The 9,017-nt window shown below is 44.9% G+C and overlaps 1 protein-coding gene across 1 annotated transcript; it reads left to right on the top strand.

The window, feature by feature from the left end:
* The first annotated feature begins 531 nt into the window (after positions 1-531).
* LOC102667425 (protein MAIN-LIKE 1-like) lies at positions 532-2,440 on the top strand. The gene is made up of 4 exons (XM_014774186.1): positions 532-756; positions 1,007-1,504; positions 1,587-2,141; positions 2,360-2,440. The coding sequence occupies exons 1-4, from the start codon at positions 532-534 to the stop codon at positions 2,438-2,440; spliced, it is 1,359 nt and encodes a 452-aa protein (XP_014629672.1).
* Positions 2,441-9,017: the final 6,577 nt, after the last annotated feature.

The raw sequence follows: 9,017 nt of genomic DNA, 5'->3' as shown, positions 1-9,017 counted from the left end.
AATATATAACATTTTTTGTGTTTGTTCTATAACTTAATCATTTAGCTTAATGGTAAACTCACTTGTAGTTCAAGTACAGACTTCGGTTCAGCTTTTAGCACATTGGATTGCTCACTCTCCGTCTAGCAAGAATGTTGCTAGGTGCACCCAGCATTCTATAAAAATGACGAAATTGTCCTTGCTTGGTTTTCTTCTTACGGATCAAGTTGATCCGTAACTTGATCCGTAAGAAGAAAAATAATAATTTTTTAACTACATATTTAAAGATATTGTTTAAGGTTATTTTATACATATTAATAAAAATCAATAAATACATAAAAGATAATAATAATTTTATAAAGAAAGTTGTGTATGTTTTGACCGAAAAAAATACGTGTTCCACATGATTTGCAGATCATGGCTAGAACACGAGGTTTAGGTCGTGCTATAAGTAGACTTATAGGCAGAGATAGACATGATGACCATGATGCAGTTGATGTTTCCGAGAGGCGTAGGCCTACTGCAACAACCCGTAGGCAACGGGTTCATCAGATGACTGGGGATGCACCTGATATGGCTGAGGATGTTCCTGACATGACTGAGGATGTCCTTGATATAGCTGAGGATGCACCAGAGATGATTGCGGACGTACAAGGTGATGATGGTGCTGAGGGGTCACATGCTGATGATGCTGAGGGATTCGCAGGTGGGCCACGTGACCCATCAGTGCTGACATCATTTGCGGACCATGTTGCACACGCCGTTTCGAGTGGACATGTATTTTAATTTGTTAATTATTTATCATTGTTGATTTGTTTGTCATTAATTTTTTTTTTATAATTGTATAATTTGTACTTCAAATCAGGAACGTCCTGATTTGAAGTTGGTGTCACATGGGAGGAAGGTGACATTGATTGAGAGGCCAGTGCCTGAGATTGAAGGACTGGTTGGTGCCACAGGATTAAGTCCACTGATCAATTGTTCAGTTATTACTGGCGATGCTGGACTTATATCCGCATTTGTGGAGAGGTGGCACAACGAGACCAACACCTTCCACCTTCCGGTAGGAGAGTTGACGATCACATTGGATGATGTGTCGTCACTCCTCCATTTGCCTATCACTGGCGCGTTGCACAACTTTCATGCTCTTTCTGTGGAGGAGGCGATATTTTTGTTGACCGAGTTGCTAGAGGTGTTTGCGGAGGAGGCTAGAGCCGAGACAGCACGATCACGTGGGGCATACGTACGACTAGGATGGGTTCGAGACATTTATGAGATGAGATGTCAGGCCCAGTGGTGGATTGTAGCAGCTCGTGCTTATCTGCTGCACCTGGTCGGTTGCACTCATTTTGATAATAAGAGTGCAACATATATTCATGTGGTGTACCTAGACGCTTTTCGCGACCTGGGTCAGAGTGGTGGTTATGCTTGGGGAGTTGTCGCGCTGGTTCGTATCTATGACCAGTTAGATGAGGCTTCTAGGACCACCACACGACAGATGGCGGGATACCTAACTCTATTACAGGTAAATTTTGTGTTTTTAAATGTTACGTTCGATTATGATTTAAACATGTTTTTATGTTATGTTAACCTCATTTTTTTTGTAGTATTGGATCTATGAGCACTTTCCTAGTGTGCATCAGTGCGTCACAGATGATACATACCAGGAGACGTCCCCACGTGCTTCCCGGTGGCTGACGTCGAAGGCGCATATGAAAGGAATCACAGGAGCACCGTACAGGGCACGTTGTGATGCTTTGACCGTCACAGATGTGTCCTGGTTGCCTTATACTGAGCATCGGGGGGTTAGGGCCTTTGAGCTGATTTCATCATTCCAGGGTCAGCTGAGATGGGGTCCTATGGTGGTCACAGCTCAACCGGAGAGGGTGCTACGGCAGTTTGGTTACATTCAGAGCATCCCTCCGCCGCCTGTTAGTGCTCGATTGTCACATGATGATATAGATGACAGATGGATGCATTTTGCGGACCACGTACTAGCTGTGGGTGAGCTTTGTTTAGTGCCTGGGCAGGTATTTGCGGATTACATGGAGTGGTTTTTTTGGATATCTCACCCTTTCATGATACCAACCCAGGCAGGTGACCAGCCTAGAGATGCACCTGCCGCAGACCCTGAGGAGTACATGCAGCTGCCCACCCCCCAGGTTCTAGTGGCATTTGACGCCCCTCCACATGCAGTGATAAGATTTTTTGCGCGTTTAATGTTTGATGAGTTGTTATTTATTTTAAATTTTATAATAAATGTTTTTAATGACTGTCACAAGATGATTACGACGGCTATGAGGCGATTGCACAGAGGTTGGAGCGTGCGCTCAACCTTAAGATGGTCACTGCAGGCACAAAGTTATATGATATTATGTAGGATTGCCAGACGATCGCCAGAGGAGGAGCCAGTGCTGATGGAAGTGTCAGGGCTCGACAGAGACGACGCACAGAGCATTGATTATTGTATTTATTTTTTGTTTTGTAATTGACATGATTTTTTGTATTTGTTACACTTTTTAGTTTAATATAGTTGACTTGTTTTGCACAGTTTATTATTTTATGATATTAACTGACGTATCGATTATGATTCCGGTCGTGGTCCGTAAGCGAAGTTTTGGATTGTTTTTTTCATTAAAAATAAATTTTTTTAGAAAAGAGGCAAGAAATCCAAAAAAATAGGAATCAGATCCTTTTTTTGATGTTTCAGTACCTATGTTTGGGGTTTTTTTCGTGGGTGTGCGAGTGGCGTAAGACATTGGAGGGGCACTATTTGTCATGTTTGGAAGTCAAAGAACCCAAAAAAATTATTGCCGTTCCCTAGTTCCATCAAATAACACCTAAAAAAAGAGGCAGAAAAACCAAAAAAATAGGAATCAGACCTTTTTTTATGTTTAAGTACCCATGTTTGGGGTTTTTTTTTGTGGGTGTGCGAGTGGCGTAAGACATTGGAGGGGTGATATTTGTCATGTATGGACGTCAAAGAACCCAAAAAAATTATTGCTGTTCCCTGGTTCCATCAAATAAAACCTAAAAAAAGAGGCAGAAAAACCAAAAAAATAGGAATCAGACACTTTTTTATGTTTAAGTACCCATGTTTGGGGTTTTTTTCGTGGGTGTGCGAGTGGTGTAAGACATTGGAGGGGTGCTATTTGTCATGTTTGGACGTCAAAGAACCCAAAAAAATTATTGCCGTTCTCTGGTTCCATCAAATAACACCTAAAAAAAGAGGCAGAAAAACCAAAAAAATAGGAATCAAACCTTTTTTTATGTTTAAGTACCCATGTTTGGGGTTTTTTTTGTGGGTGTGCGAGTGACGTAAGACATTGGAGGGGCGCTATTTGTCATGTTTGGACGTCAAAGAACCCAAAAAAATTATTTCCGTTCCTTGGTTCCATCAAATAACACCTAAAAAAAGAGGCTAAAAAACCAAAAAAATAGGAATCAGACCCTTTTTTATATAAGCACCCATGTTTGGGGTTTGTTTTCGTGGGTGTGCGAGTGACGTAAGACATTGGAGGGGCACTATTTGTCATTTTTGGACGTCAAAGAACCCAAAAAAATTATTGTCGTTCCCTGTTTCCATCAAATAACACCTAAAAAAAGAGGCAGAAAAACCTAAAAAATAGGTCTGATTTCCTTATCATAGTTGAGGAATACGTAGGAGCAAGGGAAACACCTTTGTCGACCACAAAAAGATAAAAAATATAAAAGGCATAAAAAGACATAAAAAGCGTAAAAAAGGGAAGATAACACAAATTGAAGTCATATTCGCACACTTGATTAAAGGCTGGCGTCCCTTGTGACGGACGCGTGGGGTGCTAATACCTTCCCCGTGCGTAAATACAACTCCCGAACCTTTCACACTTAAAGTTCGTAGACCACGTCATTTCCGGTTTTTCTGACGTTTTCCTCGAATAAACGTTGGTGGCGACTCCGCACATTTTCCTTTCTTGGAAGACGCACCCGTGAGTCTTGCATCGCCCTCCCGCCGAAGGGTAGGTTGCAACAGTTGGCGACTCCATCGGGGACCATTGTTAGAGAGTTAGGCCAATCAATCTGTGTGCTTTCTTTACTATGACTTCCCTTTTGTTCTTTTTCTTTGTCTTTTTTCTTATGTTCTTGTGTATATAAACTCTTTTGATCTTTTAGTGTGTTTTAAAATGTATGCATGAGGTAAATATTTATTCATTTGATGCACACAAACACCAACACTATTTGCACACACGGTGAGTTGAAAAAGGGCCCTATACCCGGGTTCGTGGGAACATAAGGAGTGGAGGTGAATCTGTGATCATGCTAGGTCTCCGACTTGCTTGGTTACAGTGAACCCTCATCTAGAGTTTTTTCTCTTTGATAACATATTGTTGCTAGTAGTCCCTACTGCTGCAATATGTTCTTCGAAGGGGATGATACCTCTAGAGACCATCAAGAGATATGACCACCTTGGAAATTATCACTAAAAGCCCTTTTAGCTCCCTCCCATGTAGGTCCCTAAAATAGGGGCACGAAGTAAACACGCTGCGTGACATTTTTTACACTGCCATGCATGTAGTCAAATGTCGTGTACCCCTTTGATTATATTTGTTTGTGGATAGTGTCGTACTATGTACATTCCCATGTTGTGCCTTATCATGCACGGGTTTTGTCTTGATCCCCTCTCTTTGGCAAACCAACGGAAGGTCCGTGTCACCTCCTTAAATACATATGCTCTACCCCAAGACGTTGTATCTAAGAGGGAGACAATTTCCCGGGCTCCCGTATTCATAAATTGCATATGTGTCATATGCATTTCTTCATGCATTCATCCATTCCACCCATGATAGATGTAAGAGTTTTAATTCGCACTGGGTTTTTGTTTCACTTTAGTAAAACATGGGAACAAATCAAACTGGAAAAAGGTTTTATCAAGTAAAGATTAAGGGCCTAGATATCGCCAGCATTAAGGAGTTGGGGCGGTTGATGAGACCTCTCCAAATGCAAGCCTTCCGCAAGGCGTATGGAAATATTTTAGATTTGACCATAGCAGAGATATCCACGGAAGCCGTTGTATCACTCACCCAATATTATGACCAGCCTTTGAGATGCTTCACGTTTGGAGACTTCCAATTAGTACCGACTATTGAAGAATTTGAGGAGATTCTAGGATGTCCTCTTGGGGGAAGGAAACCGTATCTTTTCTCCGGATTTCTTCCCTCCTTGGGCAAGATTGCAGTTGTGGTCAGGGATTCGGCAAGAGAATTGGATCGTGTAAAGCAAACTCGAAACGGCGTAGTGGGTCTACCACGAAAGTACTTAGAAGACAAGGCAAAGGATATGGCGAATCAAGAGGAGTGGGTCCCGTATATGGACGTATTAGCATTGCTAATATTTGGGGTTGTCCTATTTCCAAACATGGATGGTTTGGTGGACCTAGCCGCAATTGATGCTTTCCTTGCATATCACCATAACAAAGAGAGCCCGGCGGTAGCTATCTTGGCGGACTTATTTGACACATTTGACCGAAGGTGCGAGAAGAGTAGCGCACAGATCATCTTCTGTTTACCCGCTCTTTGTGTATGGTTGGTTTCGCACCTACTCCAACAAGACATAAGGCATCCATGTCCGCTCCGAAGCCATCGCTCATGTGTCAAAAAGAGAAGAGTAGATTGGGACCAACACTTGGCTGGGATAGGAGGCAGAACAATCAACTGGTTTCCTCGATGGAAGGAAGGAAAGGAGGGAGTTATCTTCTCATGTGGGGACTACCCAAACATCCCGTTGATAGGAACGAGGGGTTGCATTAACTACAATCCCGCACTTGCTATAAGACAGTTAGGATACCCCATGAGGGGAGCACCGACGGAAGAGAGCCTTTCTCCTTTCCTTGTGAGAGATTTCGGCGCGCAAAGTTTCAAGGTTATACAAAGAGTCCATAAGGCATGGGAAGACCCGTTAAGGAAAGATAAAGAACTTAGGGGCATTCGTAATGGCATCATCGGTGGTTATCATGAATGGCTGAAAGTTCGTACACGAGGGTTAGATTGACTCTCCAAATTGAAAATTATCAATGAGGAGAACTTCGAAGCTTTGGAAGAGGATGAAGAAGTCCTAGCTCTAAAAATCGAACTAGGAAAAGCAAGACTTGCCAAAGAAAAATTCAAGTTGGTCGCTACAGACGTCTGGAAAAAGTGTGCTGGGTTACGAGAAGAAAATGCAGCTACCGCAAGACCCCTTGAACAAGAAACCAAGAGGGCTCGCAAGGAAGAGCAGGGCCGAGAAAAATTTCGTGGAGCTTTGTGGGGCAGCAACAGTGAGCTCAAGCTTCAAAGGGAAGAGAAAGACCAATCACGAGCACATAGCATGGTCTTGAAAGAGGAGTTAGCTGCTTGCTCAAGGTCCAAAAGAAACTTGTCTCAGCGTTTACGCGAGACAGAGACCAACATGTTAGCCATCATCAACAAGTACCAAGAAGAACTAAATCTAGCCACGGCCCACGAGCATAAGGTGGCAGACGAGTATGCCCAAGTGTACGCGAAAAAGGAGGCTAGAGGAAGGGTGATCAACTCGTTACATCAAGAGGCAACAATGCAGATGAACCGATTTGCTCTTACCTTAAACGGGAGTCAAGAACTTCCCCGATTACTAGCCATGGCCAAAGCAATGGCAGACACCTACTCCGCCCCCGAAGAGATCCACGGACTTCTCAGCTATTGTCAGCATATGATAGACTTAATGGCCCATATAATTAGAAACCGCTAGGAAGTTTGTATTGTCGCTCAGATCTTGACTAGTTATAACTTTCTGAATAAAATGAGTTTATCCCATGTTTTTACTCCAAAGATCAGTGCGAATCAAATCACTCCCGCATTTTATCTCTAGCATGCATTCATTTTTCCTTACCTACTCCTCACGTTTTGTTTTTTTAGGAAAAATGCCATAACTAAATGCACCCCAAGGCATCCCTATCGCACCAGATCCAAATCTAGGACGATGGGTGACCAAGAGGAGACACATGAACAGATGAAAGCCGACATGTCGGCTTTGAAAGAGCAAATGGCTTCCATGATGGAGGCCATGTTAGGGATGAGACAACTCATGGAGAATAACGTGGCCACCGCTGCCGCTGTTAGTTCAGCTGCCGAAGCAGACCCAACTCTCCTAGCTACCGCACACCATCCTCTCCCAAACGCGGTAGGACGAGAAAGGAGCACACTGGGGCACATCAGCAACCCCCATTTGGGATACAACCGGGTGGCTTACCCTCATGGACTACCACCTAATTACACGGCACCAGTCATGCGTGATGACGCGGGTCATGTCCCTTCCCTTGTCCTTGAAGGGGAGCCTCCTCGACAGTTAGACGAGGTTCATGAGGATCATAGAGAGTATGCCCAAGTAGACGTCGATTTCTACCCTCCAGTTCCCGTCGAGGGTTCGGCACCCAACGTACTGCCTCAACCTAACCTCCCAACACAACCAATATTCTTGTCCACAGAGGGACCTCCCCCAGCGGCAGAAGAAAGAAGGAAACTCGATCTCCTCGAAGAGAGATTGAGAGCTGTTGAAGGCTTTGGCGACTATCTGTTCACGGACATGGCGGATCTTTGCTTGGTACCGGACGTCGTCATCCCCCCAAAATTCAAGGTACCTGATTTTGACAAGTACAAAGGGATGACTTGTCCTAAAAACCATCTCAAGATGTATTGTCGCAAGATGGGGGCGCATTCTAGGGATGAAAAATTGTTAATGCACTTTTTCCAAGATAGCTTGGCTGGAGCCGCGGTCATTTGGTACACTAATCTTGAAGCTTCCCGCATCCGTACTTGGAAGGATCTGATCACCGCCTTCCTTAGGCAATATCAGTACAATTCCGATATGGCTCCCAATCGCACTCAGTTGTAGAACATGGTTAAAAGGGAAAGTGAAACCTTTAAAGAGTACGCCCAGCGGTGGAGGGACCTGGCAGCACAAGTGGCCCCGCCCATGGTCGAAAGGGAGACGATTACCATGATGGTAGACACCTTACCGGTGTTTTACTATGAGAAGTTGGTAGGCTATATGCCCTCCAGCTTTGCGGACTTGGTATTCGCCGGGGAGAGAATCGAAGTAGGTTTGAAGAGAGGGAAGTTCGATTACGTCGCCTCCACAAGTACCAATGCTAGGTGGATCGGAGCAACTGGGCAAAAAGGAAGGAAGGAGATACCCATGCCGTCACTTCAGCACCCACATGGGTTAAGCCATCACAGACCTCTCATGGTACCCATCAGTACGCGCAGCATCACCCGAGCTTCTCAGCTTGCGCTGGGGACTCTTCCAATTCAGCGCCCGTACAGCCTAGAGCGCCCGCACCCATCCAGAGGGAGGCCCCCCAAGCTCCGGCTCCAACCACGACTCGTCCGGCCGGTAACACTCACTTTGGCGCCGGTTCCAACGTGATGAGGAACTTTCCCCCAAGGCCAACTCCAAAATTCACCCCGATCCCCATGACGTATGAAGACCTCTTGCCGTCCCTCATCGCCAATCAAATGGCTGTGATATCTCCCGGGAAGATCTACCAATCTCCTTTCCTAAAGTGGTATAACCCTGACGCAATTTGCGCACACCATGGGAAAACCCTGGGCCACTCTACCGAAAAATGCCTGGCCCTTAAATACAAGGTCCAACATTTGATAGACGCCGGATGGCTGACGTTTCAAGAGGATTAGCCCAACGTGAAAACAAACCCGCTCGCCAATCATGGAGGGGGAGCAGTTAATGCCGTCGAGTCAGGTAAGCCGCCCAGGTCTAAGCCTTTGAAGGACGTGACGACCCCCAGGAGGTTTATCTATGAGGCCCTACAAAAGGGGGGCGTAATTCCCCACGGTGGGCATGAAGAGGATTCTTGTTTGATGCATCCCGGCGAGTTGCATGACATGGAAACATGTTTAGCAGTGGAGGACCTGTTGCAACAGATGATAGATCGGGGCCGGCTGGAAGTCAGCGATGAGGGGAGTGAAGAGCAGCATATATGTATGCAGTCCGCAGATGAGAGAAGTTTTGGAAGGCCTAAGCCTTTG

Source organism: Glycine max, chromosome 3 (assembly GCF_000004515.6).
Source record: "Glycine max cultivar Williams 82 chromosome 3, Glycine_max_v4.0, whole genome shotgun sequence".
Classification (NCBI taxonomy): domain Eukaryota; kingdom Viridiplantae; phylum Streptophyta; class Magnoliopsida; order Fabales; family Fabaceae; genus Glycine; species Glycine max.
Note: the sequence above shows the minus strand (reverse complement) of the source record. Positions and strands in the feature narration are given on the sequence as shown.